The sequence below is a fragment of the Bidens hawaiensis genome, unplaced genomic scaffold, assembly GCF_021521415.1.
Source record: "Bidens hawaiensis isolate Kalapana, Puna unplaced genomic scaffold, B.hawaiensis_p1.1 tig00033131_1, whole genome shotgun sequence".
Classification (NCBI taxonomy): Eukaryota; Viridiplantae; Streptophyta; class Magnoliopsida; order Asterales; family Asteraceae; genus Bidens; species Bidens hawaiensis.
This window is the reverse complement of record NW_027495664.1, coordinates 7,752-30,193: the sequence shown is the minus strand read 5'-3', so window position 1 is coordinate 30,193 and position 22,442 is coordinate 7,752. Positions and strand designations below refer to the sequence as shown.

The 22,442-nt window shown below is 34.5% G+C and overlaps 1 protein-coding gene and 1 pseudogene across 2 annotated transcripts; one reads left to right on the top strand and one right to left on the bottom strand.

Annotated features, from left to right (window-relative positions):
- The first annotated feature begins 5,096 nt into the window (after window positions 1-5,096).
- On the top strand, window positions 5,097-6,277 carry LOC143584452 (homeobox-leucine zipper protein HAT7-like). The gene is made up of 3 exons (XM_077066507.1): window positions 5,097-5,172; window positions 5,265-5,626; window positions 6,041-6,277. The coding sequence occupies exons 1-3, from the start codon at window positions 5,097-5,099 to the stop codon at window positions 6,275-6,277; spliced, it is 675 nt and encodes a 224-aa protein (XP_076922622.1).
- Window positions 6,278-10,714: 4,437 nt separating this feature from the next.
- LOC143584451 (uncharacterized) lies at window positions 10,715-13,929 on the bottom strand (annotated as a pseudogene). Its single transcript, XR_013144362.1, has 10 exons — window positions 13,720-13,929; window positions 12,999-13,030; window positions 12,770-12,907; window positions 11,888-11,986; window positions 11,723-11,791; window positions 11,503-11,643; window positions 11,327-11,416; window positions 11,077-11,244; window positions 10,926-11,004; window positions 10,715-10,836 (listed from the first exon to the last, which is right to left on the bottom strand). The product of XR_013144362.1 is annotated as an uncharacterized LOC143584451 (transcript).
- Between the last annotated feature and the right edge of the window lie 8,513 nt (window positions 13,930-22,442).

Below are 22,442 nucleotides of genomic sequence, written 5' to 3'. Positions count from 1 at the left end.
ACTTATACGGGTAGAACTTAAATGATGTTTCATTGCAAAATAATGGAAGTAAGCTTAGATTGAAATGCAATGATTTTGAGAAGTAAGTTGTCTCTAGGACCTTGTCTGATTTTTGACTTCTACTCTTTATTTGGTTAATTTTTTACTTTTAGGAACTAGAGACTAAAATTTGGTCTAATATATATGTTGGTGGCAATAAAGGATAGTGTTTCGGCCTTAATCCGCGACCATTCACAACACTCACTGTGCTTTTTCCAGTCTCTTCATCTCTATGCCTTTTAAGGTTTTCATCTCAATCTCTAACTTGTGTGAATCAACTTCATATTCATTGACGTTTTCTGTCGTTGTATGTGTAATTCATGTCTTCGAATAGGTGCGACTTGACATAAGAGTTTTATATTTTTGTTTGATTTTGTGAACTGAAGCCTGTAAAATAAAATAATAAAAAATGAACTGAATAACTTAAATATTTACTATAAAATCATCATTATTGATGTAAAAGCAACACTAAATTTCTAAATATCTGGCCTGGTCGATTTATCGTAAGCCTGTAAGGATCTTTAAAATGCTGTGAATCAAATTTTGCTGCCTATACTTTCGTGTTCTTGTGCCTACCTTAACCGACGTTATACTAAGGTAAATACAGATTATGTTATGCTCTTCAGTTTAAACTATATAAGTAAAATTCTGAAACTAACTATAGACTATAGTTCTTATTGTTCCATCAGGTCACCATAATTAGTTTAATGGATTATGGCAACCAAATCTGGATTATATTTATAAACTTTTTTTTTTTGCTTAATATTATAAATTGTTTATTGGATTACATCGAAACAGAAGGCAAGCGGGCAACAAGCTGCGCCGCCACCCCTTTTTGAATCGCAAAACCCAATCTTTTAAAAACTATATTTGCTGATCTTGGAGTCATAACATTACTATGCATGACCCGCTGAACAAGGGTAAGTAGCTCCACAGCTTCAGGCGCGAGGAAACCAAAAGTGTCAAAAGCAAAAGGAATAAATACATGTTGGTTGTCAAGACACGCCTTTTCATGTTTTGCCACCTTACCTGAAGCAGCTTTTAATGCGGCTTGACCGACCGCGAAACCACTACTCCCTAAGCCCACCAAAGGAGAAACCCCTGTTAAATCCACACACATGTGTTTCCCTCCTATCCATCCAAACACCAAAATGTCAGCCGGTCGAAGAGATGATCTTCCCTCCGACGGGTCAGTCAGGAAATTCACAGGTGCTTCTTTCTAAATTCCAGCTCGCCTGAATATATCAAAGAGCACATCCCTAACCAGATCGTGTCGGTACTTGAACCCCGGGAGCTCTTTACAGTGCACCGCGTGCTCCCCATATGAGTCTAAACACGCTTTACGACAAACAGGACATATCTCATCAACCGGAAATAGAGGAATCATAAGGCGATACTTAAGGATACTACGATACTCCACTGGAGACATATGCTGGCCTAACCCATCTATAGGGATAGTAAGAAGAAAATCTTGAGCATGTGGTGCTTGTAGACACTCAAAAATGGCTTTTTGTCTGCTTGTCATGTTAAAGTGTGACTCCAGGTCGTGAACAATTTTACTAGAAAGAGTGCTCGCCAATGCATGCTGGGCTTTAGAGGGGGCGGTCTCTTTGTTAGAGAAACTGCTAAAATCGAAGCTTGGAATCATATCACGAAGACAAGCCAGAGCACAAGAATAATCAGAATCTATCCCACATATACCACTGTCTCGCAAAATGTGATCCTGAAGCACCCACGATTGGGCTCTCAATGCCACAAACGCATATGAGGAAGCCTCTACTGCCGAATACAACCCCAAACCCCTATTCTTAATGGGTAAGGAAGCAAGTCGCCATTGGAGGTCTCCAAAGAAAGGACCTCCACAAACTACAATGTCCTCGATCGCCTCACGCAATCCCTTGTCAAAAAACACCGCTGCCTCCATCATGTGTACAGGTTGGCATGTTCTCAAACCGAAGAAAAGTTTAGCAATACCCATACATGATCGAAGCAAAAGTAACTCACTCTGCGGGTCACCAAGTTTTGGGAGAAGACGCATCAAATCAACAGCATTAGTAGCTCTCTTCTTTGCCAAACCCTTAATAAACCCAGTGTCTTTACTAACAGCTCCCCCAAGAAGCTTCACCCCTAATAATGGTCTCCCGGTGTCAGCAGGGAATAAACCGTCACGAGACTTCGTACCATCACAAGAAGGCCAAAATAGCTCAGTTTTCTTAATATTCAGTTCAAGACCCAAAGTTGGACCCGTCACCTTAATGATATCCAGCACTTTAGCCACCTCCATTGAATCTCCAATGACTGTCCCATCATCAAGATACCAGGCATGAAGAAGAAGCTTGCAATTGTAAACTTAGCAAACTACCCCTGAAATTTGCTTTATGATATCAAGCAATATTAATTAGTTTAATGTAAGAACCCTCTTATGGTTAAAGTATCATCCATTATAATTTTTGTAGATATATTAGATATCCCGGTTTCTAATGTTGCTTCGAAGTACGCTTTTAGTAGGAGCCCCTCAGATTGTTAAGGCATTAATATACACGGAGGATTGGATTGGTTTATAAAGTAAGAAGATAAACGATACTGAAAGCCTGGCAGACTTTGACCATATCAGAAAAGGTAAGTTGTACATACACTAGACACGTCCTTATATAGTTCGTGATGGAATCAGATTGATACAATGTTTAAAAACAAGAGAGAAAGACAAAAGCTTGTTTATTGATGATTGCAAGATTGCATACATTTGAGATCAGAGATTACACAATAAATAGATATCAACATAATAGCTAAAATCCTAATACTCGGATCACAACTGATAAAACCAAGAAACTAGGATTACTTATTCAAAGAAATAACTTTAACTCAATAAAATAAAATAAAACACATGTGGAAAATAGAACTGATCTCAAGTGAAGCATATGCATGCAGGGATCATTTTTCATTAGTCAGTGAATCCAGAGATCAAATAAGCGATAGATATCAGAATAAGGAAAACATGAAGGCATTTTTTTTTCTTTTGGTTTGATTATTGGTTTATTTGGATTTCTAGTGAAAGTACTATTGTTGGATTCTAGTTAAAAGATATCTATGGCTTTGGAATTCACTGTCCTTTTGATTTTGGTGAATATTAAAAGGTTTGCCCATGCCAACATTCTGTCCAAGTTACTAATTACCAACTATCCAAATTACATATCTTTCCAAACGATGTAATAGAAAACATGAATTTGATGCACATTCTTTTAGACAGATAATGCTGTTATTAAAAGTCATCTATTTCAAATGTCTTGTTTGCCATATTACAAAGCTAGTGTTGTGGTTCCAATTGGGCAAAGAAAACTACAAGGAATGCAAATACAAATAGCAATTAGAGATCAATTTACATCCTCTTTTCCAAAAATCATGAATGGAGGGTGTCATCAACCATTATCGTTTTAAACACAAGGCCCTTGTTTTCTGCCCGTTCTACAACGGAGCGATACCTCACCGGCTCTTTAATCAGGAGACGAAGTTCCCCGGCCGGGTTGCTAATAGAAACAGTCAGAAATTTCTTTAAATTGGGCCCTGAAAAACCAAGCCAAGCCAAACAAAAACTGTTATTTTTTATCAATAAGTTAAACCTTGGAATCGGGTATAAATCCTAACCGGATAACAAAGTCACGGATGCCCCAGATTATGAATTTAAAGGAATGATGGTTGAGCCAAGTTGTGCCTTTGGAACTCATCCATAAGAATTGCAGTTATGATCAAGTCGCCATCTTGAAGAATTAGAAACTTTTTTACAACATTTGAGCTACTTGCATTGGCGTTGGTGTTGTAAGCAACACTAAAAAATGTCACAGTCACATGTTGTAGTTCATCCTCTATTTTAATCACAACAATTAAAGAATAATTAGAAGAAGAAACTAAGAATGCTAAAAAATACATTTATTTATACGTACCTAGTTTGGAGCTCAAAATCCTTGGAAAAGTGGATGCCATGGTGTTGAAGACTGAGGTTGGTCGTCTAGTGGAAGTGGAAGAAGAAGAAGCCATTTTTTTCCTAAGGATTTTAGATCATTATGATGTGAAGAGAAAGAGAGAGAAAGAGAAAGAATCAAATAAGGCCGCTTAAAAAAACATTTTAAGGCGATTTTAATGAAAAGCGTCTTACTTGAGATTTATTCATATTTTTCAAATTAAATAATTTATTAAAACCGTCTTATTTGATGGGATTGCCTTATTTGATTATTTGATAAACCGTCTCATTTGATTGTTACCGACTTATTTGATGGAATCGTCTTATTTGATAATTTGATAAACCATCTCGTTTAATGTTAAAATTAAGCAGTCATATTTGAGATTTAAATATATTGAAACCGTCATATTTGTTAGAAAATTTGAAAAACCGTCTTTGATGGAATAGTGATATATATATATATATATAGGAAGAGGATTAAGAAAAAATTCATACTTAATTAGAAAGAAAACTTAAAACTTCTAAAGAATTATTTTTAATTAAAAATAAAAAAATATTTTCAAATTTTCGTTTTTGTCATTATTCTTATATTTTATTATCCTTCACTTGAAAAAATTTAAAAAAAAGACGTTGTAATGCACATACGTATTACACATGTGTATTACTATGTATTTGTAGTGTAATGCATAGTATAAAATAAATTTTTAATGCACATACGTATCAATGTAATCACTGTGTATTTTTAATCGCACTCGTACTTAATTTTTAAATCAAATTTAATCTTAATCACATAATTTAACCTATTTAATTAAATGTGTTGTTAAGAATGAATTTATTAAAGTTTTAAAACTAAGCAAGTTTCTCACATTATTATTTCTTATATATATATATATATATATATATATATATTAATTTTTTATTAAAAAGAAAAAAGATGCAAATCTCTTGGGTATCCTAGAGGTTATTACTATTTGTATGGTACGTGGTCTTCCCAGCTTCATCCACCATGAGACAACCTCTCACATCATAACACAGGCACCTGCTACATTTTCATCATCTTTCCTTCCCTTGTGCAAAACTACAAACTTTCCCATTAATTTTCATGTCTTTCCTCCCACCTGAACCCATGTTCTTTGGCTATGAAGATGATCACTATCACCATCCTCATCACTTCCAAGGTCCTCTTACTAAACACTCGTGCGATTAATTTGTGTCTATTCAATACATAATAATTAACTTAATAGTATCTAGTTCATATATATATTTGCAGGTCTTCCAAGATCGATGTCTTGTTCCGGTAGAGACAGGTGTGAAGAAGGGAACGAGGGTGACACGTCGGATGACGACGGGTCGCAGCTGGGAGAAAAGAAAAGGAGACTGAACCTAGACCAGGTCAAGGCTCTTGAGAAAAGCTTTGAGTTAGCGAACAAGCTCGAGCCAAAGCGCAAACGGCAACTGGCTCGAGCTTTAGGGTTACAGCCCAGACAAGTGGCTATATGGTTTCAGAACCGACGGGCTCGATGGAAGACAAAGCAGTTAGAGAAAGATTATAATGTGTTGAAGACACGGGTTGACTCTATTAAAGCTGATAATGATAAACTCAAGAACAACAACAATAAACTTCAGGCACAGGTAATATGGGTTTGGATCAAATACAAATAAAATTAGCGTGCTAACTGTGTGAATCAAATAGAGTAATTATATATATAAATAGAGTAATTATGCAATTACATCATATAATTATGTATCAAATACAAATGAAATTAATATACTAACTGTCGAATTAAGTAGAGTAATTATATATACAGGTAAAATAATTATAGAGTAATTACATAACTACTCTATAATGTAATTATTACTCTACTTCTACTTGATTCTCACGATTAACACATTAATTTCATTCGTACGCTAACCTTCTCCCAGGTAATATATATTAAAATCACAGCTACACCACCCCATCTGATTTAGAAGGTGTGTTTATATCACAAATTGTGTAATTAAGTTCCTTAACTAGTTGCTTCAAATGAGGATGATGTTTGTTTTCAGTTGATGGCTATAAAGGGTCAAGAATCAAGCAGCGTTAGGGATTCTTGGAGTAATGGAAGTGACATTAACAGTTGTGAAGACAACACTACGATATTCTACACACAGATTTCGAACAATCTTCCAACCGGTTCGATGGGAGGTTTAACGCCACCATATCTCCTCGGTCAACAACCGTTCTGCAACATGCTTAACGTAGAAGATCAACCGGCTTTATGGCCGTGGCCAGAGGCTGATTAGCAACATCAACATCTACCATGAACTATATATATATATATATATATGTATGTATTTTCTTTTGATTAATTAATTTACCATATTTTTTGTTACATTTTTAGATTCATACGCTTTTCATTCTGCAATTTGATCATATTTGTGCATTCTATTTGGAAAATAGTTCTTGGCGTCGATCTGTCGAATATACTCTTATTTGAAAGCGTCTAATAAACCAAATTTCAGTAGGAAAAACACCACTGGCCTTCTTGAAAGCATTCATATATAATTAACGCTATGTCGCTATGCAATTTCAAACACCCACAAGCCACCACCTCCGCTATCGTATCATATTCTAGAATTTCTTCAAAACACTCGTTTCTTTCCTAACACTATAAAGTTAGAAATATTAAAATGTTTAATAATTGTGTGTGGACCCTACTAGCTTGTTTGAAACTGGTTTGGAATTCCAAACGAAAAATTAGTAAAAATGGAAGTTAGATTTATTTCGTTGTAGTGAAATTATCACTAACAATAAAAATAAAATTTATTCATTTTTAGTAATTAAACTGACAGCATGAATTATTATATATGGCTATTAGATAATAAGGGTTGACGTTTGTGGGTGTTCATCTATTCTCTAACTTTCTTCAGCCTCTCTCTCTCTCACATCACCCTCGCATCATTTTGGCCTAACCATCTTTCAACCACGAAAATGCATGCTCATTATTTATCGCAATCAATCTTTCAACCATTTTATTTTTAAATTTGTAGAGAGAGAGATTGTGGACAGAGAGAGAGAGACTTCGGCGTGAACAGCATTGCCAAGCTGAGCGAGGTGGTTTATTATCAGGGCCGAGACACCTAGATCAGTGTTTCCAACGGTACCGGGACACCCCGATGCCTTTGGGATGGCACGCCGTCCTTCCAAACTATTCAAATTCAGTTACTTTATCTTACAAAAATATTATGAAGCCAACTCTTCCATATATATAAGATTTTGTTTTATTATTTTTGCTAGTTTGGTTTATAAACTTGTGTTAACGGTCTTTCAATATTTGTTAATCATAAATCACGTTTCAAGAAACTATGGAATCAGCTAAACTTGTCAGGTAAACACCTGAAAAGGCTTAGATTTAGACTTAAAATATAAGTTAATTGAGTAAAAAGTTTTAGTTATGTGATAGGTTTTTTGTCCTAAATATAAAAGCCAGCCTTCATCTCAAAATATCTTGGATTTATAGGGATTCATGTGGGCATGTTTGTTACACAGCATATAGTTGCCAGTTAGGTAAGTGTAGTTGCCCTGGCATGTATGGGATATATTTATTTAAAAATATTATTAAATGAAATAAACAAAAAATAAAATATTATAATTTTGCATCTTGAATATTAAAAAAATCACTACTTTGTCATTATAAATATATTTTCAGGAGAAGGTTCTACTTCTATGCATGTGCTGCAAGATTAAATAACGTACTTTAATGTCATACACAATCATATTATATAACCACTTTGTGAATAATGTAACATAAAATATTAACAAAAAGGAAATAATACAGGATAAAGTAATTTTATGCATTTATTATACCATTTTAAATCATTTATTTTCTAGCTTTAAGACATTTAGTAAAAAAATCAATATAGCCTAGAACTTAGGTTTCGGGTAGACAGGTTGAGTTGTTAAGCTTTTTCAACCCAACCCAACCTACTTAAATTTGTTTGTGTTTCGGGTCAACCAATTTTAGGTTCATTTACGAATATAAGTAATATCTAATGACTCACTAACAATTTAAACATATATAATTACTCTTATTCGTATAAAACATTTTAGTAATTAATTTATGATAGATCTAATTGTTTTTTTTAATTAAACTCTCATTCCCAATTAAAAAACCTGGTTGTGCATATTTAACTAAAATTAAAAACAAACGAATGAAATTCATCAGAGAATAGATGTTCAAACCAATAAAATAAAAATGTTGGAAGTAGAAAAACAAATAAAAGTAGTTTCGAAAAAAATTAGTTTTACTTTTAAAAGTTAATAGATTATAGATATATGAAAATTTTAAAAATATAAGAATTTAACTTAATATTTAACTTCTTTAAAATTTTTAAATGGGTTAACATGTCAACCCGCTTTTTATGGGTCGTGTTCGTGTTAACCCATTTAAAAAAATGGACCGTGTCAGCCGAACCAAAAACTATATTTTTCGTGTCAGGTTTTGGCTTGTGCCAGCAATTGTCGCCCCTAGGTAGGACGCATAGGTAATTCGTTTGTTAAGGACTTGGGTAAACTGTGTATACTGGCTTCGTCATGGTTCACCAGCATTTATTACTGATGAATCATGGGTAGACCCCACAACTATATCACCGTGAGAACAACAATTGTTGTTAATGTCAAATTACTGATGAAGTTGTTAACAGATAACCGATGATTTATTAAAATTTTATAACACTGTTAACGGATAACTGATGATTTATTAAAAATTTATATTTGTCATATTACTAAAGATACAAGTCATTTTTAGTGGTGAATAGATATATCAACTTTGACACATTTCGTTAAATTGGTTACTGGTTAATTCTTCAATCGTTAAAAAATCTGTTTTATCTCAAACCCAACTTCAATTCACAAAACTCGATTGTCTTAGATTGGATCTCTACATCAAATTGTAAGATATTATCCGCAAACTTTCCTATTCTAGTAATTAAGATATATATTTCACAAATCGACAATAAATTCCAACTTTTACAAAAAATAATACTTGTTCACCAGATTATCACTTTGGCATCTTTGTTTTGTCTTTTATGTATTTTTTTTAAAGATTAACTGTGTTACAATTTAAAAAAGAAAGTTTTTATTTTTAAAAGAAAATTTATAAACTAGTAATCAGGTTACCATTGTCAACTTTTTGTCACCTACTTTTTTAATATAATTTTTTTTCCTGTTAACAGTAAAGGTCCGGACACCTAAGAGGCTAAGATCACCCTAACAAATGGATCATCCTTTCGTTCGAAAAACCGAACATGGTGACCGAAACCACCCACCAATAAGGAACCTACAACTGAGAAAACCCTCTAGCTCAACCTGCTCCCGACGAGACTTCCACCCACAACCTCCAATAAAGAAAACCATGATTGACCAATTGCCCTTTCGTTAATATTATTACTATTCTAAAGAACTGAAATAGTTTATTCCGTTCTATTAAACATTAAGGGCGCGTTCGTTTCACAGAATGGAATTGAATGAAATTGGAATTGGAAGGAATTGGATTTGGAATTTGAGGGAACTGGAATTTGAAGGAATTGAAATCCAATTCCATTCTTGATGTGTTCGTTTGACAAATTAATTGGAATCGTTTTTTTTCTACGAGGAAAACGGCGGTTTGCTTGATTACGATGTGGTGTCTTTGGAAGAAACGCAATGCTTTAGTTCACAAAGGGACGCCGGTAAATGTGCATGGCTTGTTGGATGAGATAAATGAGCTTAGGTATTTGTGGATAAAGAATAGGTCAAAAACGATCGATTTGTCATGGGAGAATTGGTGTAAACTTCAGTTGTAATTGTTGTTTAACATGTTTTGGGTGGTGGTTGTTGGTCTTTATATCAACATTTTTCCTTCTTCTTGATGCGGTTTGTGGCTCTTTAAAAGCTTTATTATATCATTATTTATCCATAATATAATTGTGAGAAGTGATAAGACGCACGTGTCGACTCGAGTGATTGGTACATGCGGCTATGCTGCTCCCGTGTATGTGATGACCGGTATGCTTATGTTTTCCAGTACTTGAAAATAAAATGGTCATTTTAGTTTTCTTATACTTTATATGACGTGATGAATTGTAGGTCACTTAACATCAAAGAGTGATGTCTAAAGTTTCGGGGTGATGTTAATTGAGATGATAACAGGGCGGAGATCAATGGACAAAAACCGGCCCAATGGTGAGCATAACCTCGTGGAATGGGCTAGACCGTATCTAGGAGAGAGAACTCGGTTTTACAGGTTAATAGACCCTCGGTAGAAGGTCAGTTCTCAATAAGAGGTGCACAAAAGGCAGCCCAATTAGCCACCCTTTGTCTTAGCCGTGACCTGAAGGCTAGACCACTCATGACTCATGAGTGAGGTTCATGAAGCTCTAAAGCCCCTCCCAAATCTTAAGGACATGGCTTGCTCTTCCCCTTACTTTCAGGCCATGCATTCGGAACGTGCTGGAAGTAATTCGAGTAGTAGAAATGGATCAAAAGGGCAGCCGGTTAGGAGTTTGTCAATTTCTAACTCACCAGGTTATCAGAATCAACCTTATCGGTCTCCAAAACCGGACCGATAGCTTTCATTGATGTCATGATTTATGGTTGATTGGTTGCACTTCTTTTTTGCGGTTTTTTATTCGTCGCAAACGAGATAATTATAAATCAAGAATACATAATAAGACATCATACATAATTACAAATCAATGAATTCATTTTTCAATGATGAACTCTTGAATCTCTATACCAGTATGTTGAGCACCACCTTGTAATTTCAACAACACTTGATCACCAACTTTCAGTGATGTCACTGGAATTGCTGTTGCTTCATTTCCTACACACCAAATCAAATCCATTTAACCACCATCCAGACATTTTACATACAATTAAAATCCATATGAACTGAAACCTATAAAAGCAAACCTTTGTTGGGTGGTACAAGTCCAACAGTCTCCGCATTCTGCAAAAGAATGCTGTAACAAGTTTCCTTATCTGAATCAACCTGCGAAAACCACAAAGTCAAACAACAGCACAACAAAACACCAAACTGAACCGAGTAAACATCTAACCGGACCTTAGCAGTTACAATAACTAATGGTCAGGTCTCGATCTTTACACGACCAACTACTGCAGTCCGCTGTATGCCATTTTGATCAACTACAAGGATTTCTTTCCCTGTTTTGAGCTCTGAAAGGTAGCATGTTTTACCTCCTGGAATTGCCACATAGGCGTGAACGGGACCCTGTAGGTTCGGTTACATTTTAATTACTCATGATAAAAAATGATATATATTGAAAACTTCCAGAAAAGAAAAAAAACCCGACTGCATTGACTCGAAAAGGCCTGCTAGCGATGTAGTTCGATTCTAAGCACTCTGAGTGAACAAGAAATAGTCCTCTAGCGAAAGATCCAACCTACAACCAAATATATTAATAATTTATTTAAAAAAAATTAACTTATAAAAAAAACAGAAAAGATGAAGGGTGAGACTTGAGAGTACCAGAACACCTTCACCAGGTTTCATGATATTGCAAAGGTCAACACAAACTCTATCACCCATCCCAGTCATTTCAACACAGGTAACAGTAGCTTTGGTGAACCCCAGTTGACTACCTTATTGACTTCTTCGGTCAAAGTAACCCTGATGAAGTCAACTTATACAAGAGTAAGACGCGACGATTCGCTAGAAACTTGATGGCATTTAAAGTTTAAAACGGTACCTTTAGCTCAAGGACATCTTCAACATTCTCAGTTTTCAAAACTCCTCCTCCTAAACCTTGCTCCAATGCCTACAAAAGGCTAATAATGAAACTCAATGAGTCAAATTTGAATTTAAATAATTAAATGCATCATAGAATTGCAGTCTTTTGGTGTTACAGATTTACCTCTAGGAAAATTTGAGCTTCTGAAGGAGTTTTTGAGATTGCAAAGACTGTTTTGTGATAGCCATGAAATGCTGCAACTATGTTTTCTGCAGGAATCACCTATAAATTACAAACAATAAAATCAATTAGGGGTGTGCATGATTGAGTAGGTTTGGGGCCATTTTGGGCCAAATCCATAACCATAACCGATCCGTTATGGGGGTTTCGGTTAATTGGTTTTGGAAGTTATAAAGAGTCAGTTATGGGTCGGTTAACCATAACCAAAACAAAATATAATTGGGCCTAAAAGTTTGGTATCAAATATTATAAAAAAAACGACATGACATAATTCAACAAAATATATAATCCATAATATTAATACCAAAAAGAAAAAGTAAAAGGCATGACATAATCCAACAATGAAATTCAAGTTAATTTGACAGCAAACGTTGAACCAAAAACATCAAAATGGTATAATATGACTATGTTTGGTGGAAGTTAACCAAACTATTGGCGGTTAAATAAATGGATCGGTTCAATTATGGCGGTTTTAGAATTTTCTTTAAGCCTACCCACCGGTTATGTCAGTTGTAAGTTAAAATCGGTTTGGTTATGTCGGTTATGGCGGTTAAGTTGCTCACCCCTAAAATGAAAAACCAAAACTTGCAAATGACATAAACAGTTGGGGTTGTGGAGGCTTGGGCTTTGGTTTGGGTCCGGTTACTTGAAGACATGTTTATTGGGTTTAATAAAGATCGATGACACAGGAGGTCTTTGGGCCTGCTGTTACGTTCTCTTGTTCGGTAAGTTAAAAACCCTTTGTGTTGTTATTTTATTTGTGTGCGTGTTGTGTTTGCAAGCTGATCCTATTCCTAACAGATGCATACGTACCTACCTACCTACCTGCCAATCCAACAGATGAACAATAACATTATCTGCTGCAGACTCATGCAGTGGCTGAAGTTGCTCCAATTGTTGAGGAGATGATATTTCAGAAAATGTAGCAATCAACTTAGCTTCCTCATTAAGAACCACCCTATTATTATTATTATTATTATTATTATTATTATTATTATTATTATTATTATTATTATTATTATTATTATTATTATTATTATTATTATTATTATTATTCAATAAACAGATGACATATCAGAGCAATGGCTGCAAGTGCACATTGATAACACCAATACAATCAATATAATATAATTATACGTATCAACTGATTTAACCATAGTAGCGTGACTTACAAGCTATGCAGTCGATATCGCCGATATATCACCGATACACTAGTGATGTATCGGTTATCGGTTCCATTGAAATAATAGTCAAAATATCGGTTAGAATATCGGTACCGATAAGGCGATAATATCAGCGATCTTGACCGATATTTGACCGATATATCACCGATATCAGTGTTTTGAGGGGGTGTTTGGATTGCTTATTTTCACCAACTTATAACTTTTTGAAAAGTAATAAGTGTTTGGGATTGCTTATATTGTGAAACTGTGAAAGGAAAAGTTCCATAAGTTACACTTTTGTAACTTATAAAGGTTATAAGGAGGTAAAATAAGGAATCTCAAACACCCCCTAAGTCTTAATTATCAACTTTTAGTGTTTAATGTTAGTTTTTTTAAGTATTAATCAATTCTTTCTTGCCACGATTGTTAGTGTTTTGCAATTAGCAAAAGGTTAATCTGTTAATGACAGAAGCTGTACAGAATTATTAGTGTTAAATTGCTATACAATGAATTTTACATGATATTAAAATCATCCCACAGATAATATAATTATCTCATATATCAGCCCTTTACCAATATCCGATATTTTTCCGCGTTAACTGTTTAGCTTACAAGACCAATCGGCGGCGATGTGACGGTTAAGAGAAGAGAAGATGAAAGTGTTCCAGCCTCTTTCCACAGATGCCATCATCACCTGCTTGTTCTCCGTCCATATCCACACCTCTTTCTTCTTCTCATTATTATTATTGTTCTTCGTCGACGACATTGTTACTACTATCGGATTGAGTTTGACAGCAGCAGAATTGATCAATCGGCGACTCTTAATTTACCTGACAATAATAATAATAATAATAATTGAAATTATTATCAAATGCCTAATTGATTGATACTATCAATAATGATCCAACAAGCATACTAACACACAACCTTTAATGGTGGTGAGTTGGAGTGGAGGACAAAGAGAGAGAGCAGCCATTTCTGTTATTTGCTATTTTATTTAATTCAACACCTTTTTAAAATGTTCTGTTTTTCAAATTTTATTTTAATAATCCCTGTTAGCCGAAAATAATCTTAACTTCGTTTATTGTCACTGATGGTTCCAAACTTAAAAAAATTAGCTCTCAATGGTCTCCCGTTAAAAAAACTTAACGACGTTAAGTTTTTTTCCGAATTTCAAACTGATTTTTAGGGCTTTTGATCGAAAAAAGTATACGAGTCGATTGATGCAAAATAAGCTCGAAATGATGCTCCAAACGACTTGATTAGTGCTTAAAATCGGGTGTTTGAACTTCAAATTAACAAAAATTAAGCGAGTTGAAGCTTTTCGAGCTTAGTTTTACATCAATCAACCCGTATCCTCCTTCCGATCAAAAGCCCTAAAAATCAGTTTGAAATTCGGGAAAAAAAAACTTAACGTCGTTAAGTTTTTTTAACGGGAGACCATTGAGAGTCATTTTTTTTTTAAATTTGGGACCACAGGTAGCAATAAAACAAAGTTGGAATTATTATCGGTCAATAACAATTAATTGGAATTATTAAAATCCAATTTGTCTTTTTTAAGCGGGTGGGCGGGCCCTACTCGCTCCATGTGAGCTTGCCTGAACACCGTATTCGCATGAATACAATGATTTTTCGGTCCGATGTAAAGCTATAGAAAACGGTTTTACAAGTAACTACAGTTAGTGATGACTAACTGACTCCACTAAATCATAAAGTACGAGTCATGCTCTAATTAAACAATTTAATTCATTTTTTTAAATACTTGTTAGTAAATAAAGAGCCCAATTATACTTAAAAGCCTTGTTATAATTATAAGTCCAAGTTTATTAAGGAATTTGATAAGTCAATCAGAACGTACACCGAATAGAAGGAAATCGATCATTATCCAAATCAGTTGACTCCACTCACATGATGTTTTCAATTATGGTTTTTCGGTACTAGTTTTCACTATTTGGCCATTCGGGTATGCTCAACTTTCAAATGTTCAATTGATTTGTGATTCGGTTATGGTTAAACAGTATAGGTTGAGTATTGTTCATTTGTTTTATTGTTCATGTTGAATATCAATTAGATATTATAATTTAATAAACACACTAATAAAAACAAATAGAATACAAATCTAATTAACATACATCAATTAGAGTTGCTAAAGGGTTGTTGAATGGTGGGTTATCCTTTCATGGCCATGACATGTCCGAAAAATCACTGTATGAAGGACACTTCATAGAGTTAATAAAATTGTTGGAAAAAGCAAATGAAGAAGCTGGTAACCAATCAACTTGACTCAGCCTATTTAACACCTCGACCCGACCTGACCCATTCAATCAAGAAGGATTTTGTTTCTGTTTTATGAAGTTGTAGCATAAAAAAGATGACTACAGTGGAAAGGAAATCCTGGATCCGCCAATGGGGCTAGCAAACCACCCCCTCGTCCAAGTGGTACATGCAAGCAGGTTTTCTGGGTTGTACTTGGAGAGGAACACGACAAAAGGTTGAGCGAATAAGGGAAATGGGTTGAGTACACCACCATTATATTTTGGATTGTTGTGGGGTCAAAACACGTGGATCGTTTGGTTCGTGGAATTTGTTAGAATTGGAATTTGATTTGGAATTTAAAGGATTCCTTTGAAATCCAAAGTGTGTTTGGTTTGGTATATTTGTTATAGAATTGAAGGGCAGGTGGTCCCGCAGGTAACGAAGTTCAAGTATTTAGGATCATTTGTACAGAGCGATGGGGAATTAGACAGTGATGTGACCCACCGAGTTCAGGTAGGATGGTGTAGATGGAAAGCAGCCACAGGTATATTGTGCGACAAGAGTTTCCCGACTAAACTAAAGGGAAAATTCTATAGGGTGGCAGTTAGACCTGCAATGCTATATGGAACAGAGTGTTGGGCCATCAAGAAGGCACAAGTGCGGAAGATGGAGGTAGCAGAAATGAGAATGCTACGTTGGATGTGTGGGCACACAAGGCTAGACCGAATAAAAAACGTTGTGTTTCGCGAGAGATTAGGGGTGGCGAACATAGCAGACAAGATAAGAGAGTGGAGATTGAGATGGTTTAGACATGTAAAGAGAAGACAGACGACGAATCATGTTAGATCTGTAGAAAACATTACTATAGAGGGGAGGAGGGGTAGAGGACGACCGAAATTGACTTGGGATGAGAGGATTAGGCATGATTTGATAGACCTAAACCTCTCCGAGGACATGGTTGAGGATAGGAATTCTTGGAGAAGTAGAATTAAAGTTAAGGATTTTTAGAGAGAATTGAATACCTTAGGGCTTAGACTTAACTTATTTAGGTCGCATACCATAATGGTATTTCCCTTACATATATTATTATTATTATTATAATTATTATTAGCTTTTATATAGCTGTTAAACTGTAATCTTATTATTAATATTATTATAATTAGTAGTAGTTTGTATATAACTGTTAAACTTTGATTTCCTTTATTTTGCTTCATACACATGTACTTAGAGCCGAGGGTCTCTCTGGAAGCCACCTCTTAATTCCTTTGGATGGAGGTATGGTGTGCCTACATCCCACCCTCCTCAGACCCTACTTATAGCTTTGCTATCAGTGGGATTTTACTGGACATGATTGATTGATTGTTATAGAATTGGAATATAAAAATTAATAAAATAACAAAATTACCCCTAATAAACAAAGATGAGACAAAAAGTCAAATACTGCTAGCACATTATAATTCATCTTCATCTCTCTTCTTGATGCATTCATACACACAGTCACACATAAAATACACAGGTTCATAAGCACACACTAATTTACAAAAAAAACATGCATCGATAGTTGATACACACAATTAAACTCCGGGGCGGTGGCGGAGTCAGTCAGTGGCGGGTTGTGGTGGCAGAGGTGACAGCCGGTGGCGGGTGGTGGTGGCAGTGGTAGAGGGGCTGTGGAGGTTATTTATGGTATCTAGAAACATTCCATTGAAATCCTTCTATGCAAGGGAGGAATTTAAATTCATGTATAGTGGGATTTGGTTTGAAGTAATTCCAATTCCAAATTCTTTTCCTATGCAACCAAACACACCAAGGGATGGGATTTAAAATCCAATTCCATTGAATTCCTACAAATTCATGCCAACCAAACACCCCCTAAAATAAGAAGAGAAAAGCAAACGGAGTTGTTAATAATTAACTTAACAGATGTTCCAAGGTATTTAAAAGCAACCAAGGAATACAAGATAATTATAGATTGTGATAACTTTAAAGAGATTTCATCGTACCTCTAAAATGAGTCATTTTGATCACCATTCTTTTTCAATTTGCCACATTTTCATTGGGATGAGCACATCCAAACATATTTAGTAGTGAATAATTAGCTTAATTATTTAGAGAATGAGCACATCGGGGTGTTTTTAAATTTTAATAAGAGAGGTTGTGATATAAAAGAGAGACTGAGGATCAACGTTCTTGTTTAGAAACATCTAAAAACAGGCATTGTGAAAGAGTGTAGAATGGGTAGTAGAGAAAGAAGAGAGCTCTTTTTGGAAATTTAGAGAGTAGTCTTTTTGAGTTTTGCCAGATGCCTTCATGCAAATGTTGTTGAGCATGGCTATTGGAGAAGCTCTTAGAGTTAATAACAAAATTTCATAATCCAGGCTAAAATTTGTAAGGATGTACCCATTTAAACCCTTATAAGACGTTAGGATTTGTCATTCTATTTCTTTTCTAATCTATAGGATGCTAAAATATAGGTCTAATACTGAAAATGAAGATGATGCTTGTAGAACTCATAAATTTGAACCAGGTATTGCTAGATACTTGTAGCGGAAGGTGTTTAAACACTTCAAGCACTTTCTTTGTGATGAAATTTCGCTTAGGTGCCAGTTTAGAGTAAGTTTGGGATTCTTGGGAATTCTCGGTTTCTTTCTCATTATTGTAATTCCATTTCTCACTAAACTTGGATTATGTAGCATTCGAGCTTTACTACCTTTTAATCACTTAGGGCAAGTTTGGTAGAGAGTTTTTAAGAGCTTCAAGCTTTTAAGAAAAAGCTCCTACTCAATTAAAAGCCTTGTTTGGTTGAATGAACTTGAAGCTTTTAGATCATGAAAAAAAGCTTAAAGCTTAAAGCTCATACTAGTAGTGTTTAGAAAAAAGTACAAGCTTTTAGCATTTTAAATTACTTAAATAACCCTTCAAAATAGATACATTTACTATTATATTTTTTTAGTTATGTCCATTTTGGTCATTTTAAACATTTTATTAAAAGCTCCAGCTACTCTACCAAACATCTTAATATATCTAAAATGCTACAGCTATCAGCTATCAACTTCAAGCCACCAACCACTAGCTTCCAGCTAGTTTTGCCAAACATACTCTTAATAACTTAATAAAAGTTATATCAAAACCAACTATATAAAATAGAAAATTTCACTCCACTCTCACTTAATAATATCCCAATATATTAATCTTATATATGTATATATATATATATATCTATTCTAATAAAGTAAAATAAATGTAAACACTTGTCATGTTTTAGTTAATTTTCATAATTTTTTTTCCTCTAAAACTAATATACCCTAATATATGTAATAAATCAATAATTATTCACTTTTCTTTTACACTATATTTATTTAATATCTATATATTTTTATAAATATAAATATTAACATATTATTTTACTATATATTTCAAAATATTTGGTGAATTCCAAAAATCAACATCAAATTATGTTTCTTAAATGAAAATTGTTTCGGGTTTTTTTGTGGAAGTTAAATTTGATTTTATGGGTCAAAAGTTGGTAAATAAATTATTTGGTGCAAGTTAACTACATTTACGTCCAAATTTGTTACGGATCAAAAATGAAAATTTTTAAAAGTTTGAGAATGCAAAATAGATTTATCGTCAAATTTGTTATGGGTTCAAAGTGTTGACTTGAAAATGTTAAAAGTATGAAAGTTAGAATTTTAAATATGATTCCGGTTGCAAGTTTATTTTTAAGGGCATTTTTTGAAATAATCAAAAGGTTCCAAGTTTATTTTTAAGTGCATTTTTTGAAATAATCAAAAAGTTCAGGATTTGGCAAATTAACTATTTTCCCCTCAACTGTTAAAATTTAAGAAAAGATTGCGAACACTTTCGACATGTCACACCCATGCCTATCAATACTTCTAACTTTTATAAAATTTGAAATGTTTATGGCAACATTAATTTTTCCTTCAATGGTGATCAGAACGTTCTATGAGAATCATGTCATGCAAAACTATGCTCAAATGAAACAAAAATTCACAAAATGGAATGGGTTAGCATGTTATTTTTTATTAAAATTTAAGAAAAGATTGTGAACACTTTCGACATGCCACACCCATGCCTATCAATGCTTCTAACTTTTACAAATTTGAAATATTTATGGCAACATTAATTTTTCCTTCAATTGTGATCAGAACGTTCTATGAGAAGCATGTCATGCAAAACTATGCTCAAATGAAACAAAATATTCACAAAATTGGATGGGTTAGCATGTTATTTTTTATTTTGTTATTATGACAAAGTCGAGAAGCCCTCTGAAACTTATCAAAATCTTTTTTATGGTGTAGATCAAAAAAACATAGTTCTTGAAGAACATCCATTGCTACAACTTAATATCATACTTTCCTTTTATGGGTGGTAAATTGATAAAAATATCAATAAAGATAACGCCTCTTTTGTATTTAGGCTAAGTGGTTAGGATTACTATCGTATGAGAAGTCTTATGTTCGAAATTGGTTCATAATCAAAATTCATTCAATTATACATATATGACATCGGGAATGAATTTTTCAATAGAAAGAAACATTCTTGGGTACGATTTTGCACGGGCATTTTTTTTATTAAGTTCCTTAAAAAAAATAATTTTGTGATATAAATAAAATCAATTTATATACACATTGTATAGATACAAGCATAGATGTAATACATTTTTTTCATATACGCTATGTAATTATTTGTTTTACTTATATAATTTGAATTATCACGTGTGTAACACGGGCTCTAAAACTAGCATATATATAAAAACGAAACGTTTAAAAGCTCTCTAGTTACTTCCTACATTCTCTCAAGCCACCAGATTGTTTTATTTGTAATGGAGGTTTCTCATGCATTTGATCTGAATTCACGGGTATAGGTCTCACCAAACCCAGATAACCCTTAAACGGGTTATAATATCTCATTATGTCAAAAATTAATTTCACCAATTGATATGAAAATCCTATAAAATAGAAAAATACTAAAAATTAATATCCAACTTTTTTAGCAAAGATATTTATATTAAGAAACAATTTTATAGTTAAAAATATAAGCGGGCCATGGGTCTCACCAAACACAAATAGCTTTTAAACGGATTATAATATATCATTTATTTGTCAAACCCTTAATCATATTATTAAGTTCCTTGCAATAAATAAAATTAAAATTCAAAAAATACATATATTAGAAACGAAAAGTGAAAACAACCACCGTAATACCGGGGATAAAACCCTGTAACATTATATATGAATCATAAAATGTTAAATGAGATTAGTTATCGTGTAAGTGTGGTGATCGATACATACACAATCCAGAACAGCATATGGCATGTCCTATGATGTTTAAAGACTACGTACTCCAAGAAAGCAATTTTGTTCAAAAGGAATGATTAGGTGTATTGGGCAAGATAAAAAGATGTTGATCTGTCTTTTACTTATTTCAATCTTGAAGGATGATTATTATTAATATTAATAATATTTAATTATCAATAACATATTATTATTGGAAATTCGATAAAGGGCGTTTATGTCACACCCGGCCCTGAGCGGCGGAAACAGCCGGGCGCGCACGAGTGGGGATTGATAATTAAGCACGGGCCATTGCAAAATATTCAAAGATTTTTATTGCGCATGAGAAGTTTATTACAAACACATTACATTGTTCAAAGATTACAAAAAGAAACATCCAAGTATAAAACTGAAGATTTCCTCGCCATATCCCCTTACGCGGCGGGTAACCGTGCGCATCGAGGGGATAAAACCAAAATCTTCCAAAAAGCTTGTTTTAGATGTTCAGCGTGTGGTGCTCTAAGTGTGACTCCATGCGCTACCTAGTTATCTCCTGAAAGACACGTAAAAACATTTGAATCAGTATAAACTGAGTGAGTTCACAAGTTTTAGTAACTTGATAAAAATCATTCTGAAACATTTCTGGCAACATCATTAACATCTGCTTGGTAAAATCGTATTAACACAATTCTGACAATATTCTGATAAAAATCGTTCCGCGGGTTACGCGTGAACAAATTCTGGATACGGTGCTCGTCTATGTAAGTGGCGCAGCCACTACGAGCTAAAATAACGTAAAACCGTCCCGCGAGTTACGCGCAGACGTTTCTGGAAAACTATGCTCGTCTATGCAAAGAGGCATTGCCCCTACGAGCTAAGGATACTGTCCCGCGGGTTACGCGCGAACAATTCTGAGAAACTGTGCTCGTCCATGCAAAGAGGCATTGCCCCTACGAGCTAAGGATACCGTCCCGCGGGTTACGCGCAGACGTTGTGCCGGAAAACAAGGCGCTCGTCCATGCAAAGAGGCGCGACCCCTACGAGCGGGCTCAACCCCATAGTACTGCCCCATGCCAGGCACTCGTCCATGCAAAGAGGTGCGACCCCTACGAGTGGGCGGATCAAACCAGCAGTCCCTACCCTTAGAGTTCCAATGGTAAAGTGATCACTTACTCGAGTTCTAGCGCACATACATTGAAAACCTTAGATAACCGTTTGCATTGCTCATCATGCAACATAACTTAAAACACATAATCGCTTGCATAGCTTGTAAGTATACCATGATAAAACATTATTTAAGTACGTGTCCCTCGCCCCGAAAGCAATTTAAAAATAGTGAAAACAGTGAGAATAGGGGCTGTGAGACTCACCTGAGGTTCTTGTTAAGGGATTAATCGAGATTCGGGTTTTCTTGGTGTTGGCCTCGGAATCGAAGGTCTAGAATACGATTAAATAACAAGTATATATATTAAGATCAAGAAATAGGAGAATATAAGGGTTGGATAGTAGGTCTCAAGGTTATATTCTCGGCTTACCTAGTAACAGGATCGGAGCTGGAAACAACGGATGCTTGGGAAAGGATTAGTGCAAGTTTGTAGTTCTTTGAAGTGTGTTTTGGGTGATAATTTAGGCTACAAATTTATAGGCAAACTCAAGGGAACACAATCCCTTGCTTTAGGGGATTAAAATCTTTTCATATCTAAATGTAATGATGATAAAGTATGGAAGTTATTATTATTTACTTAAGAGTGGAGTGGTGGATAAAAGATTTTGATTTGATTT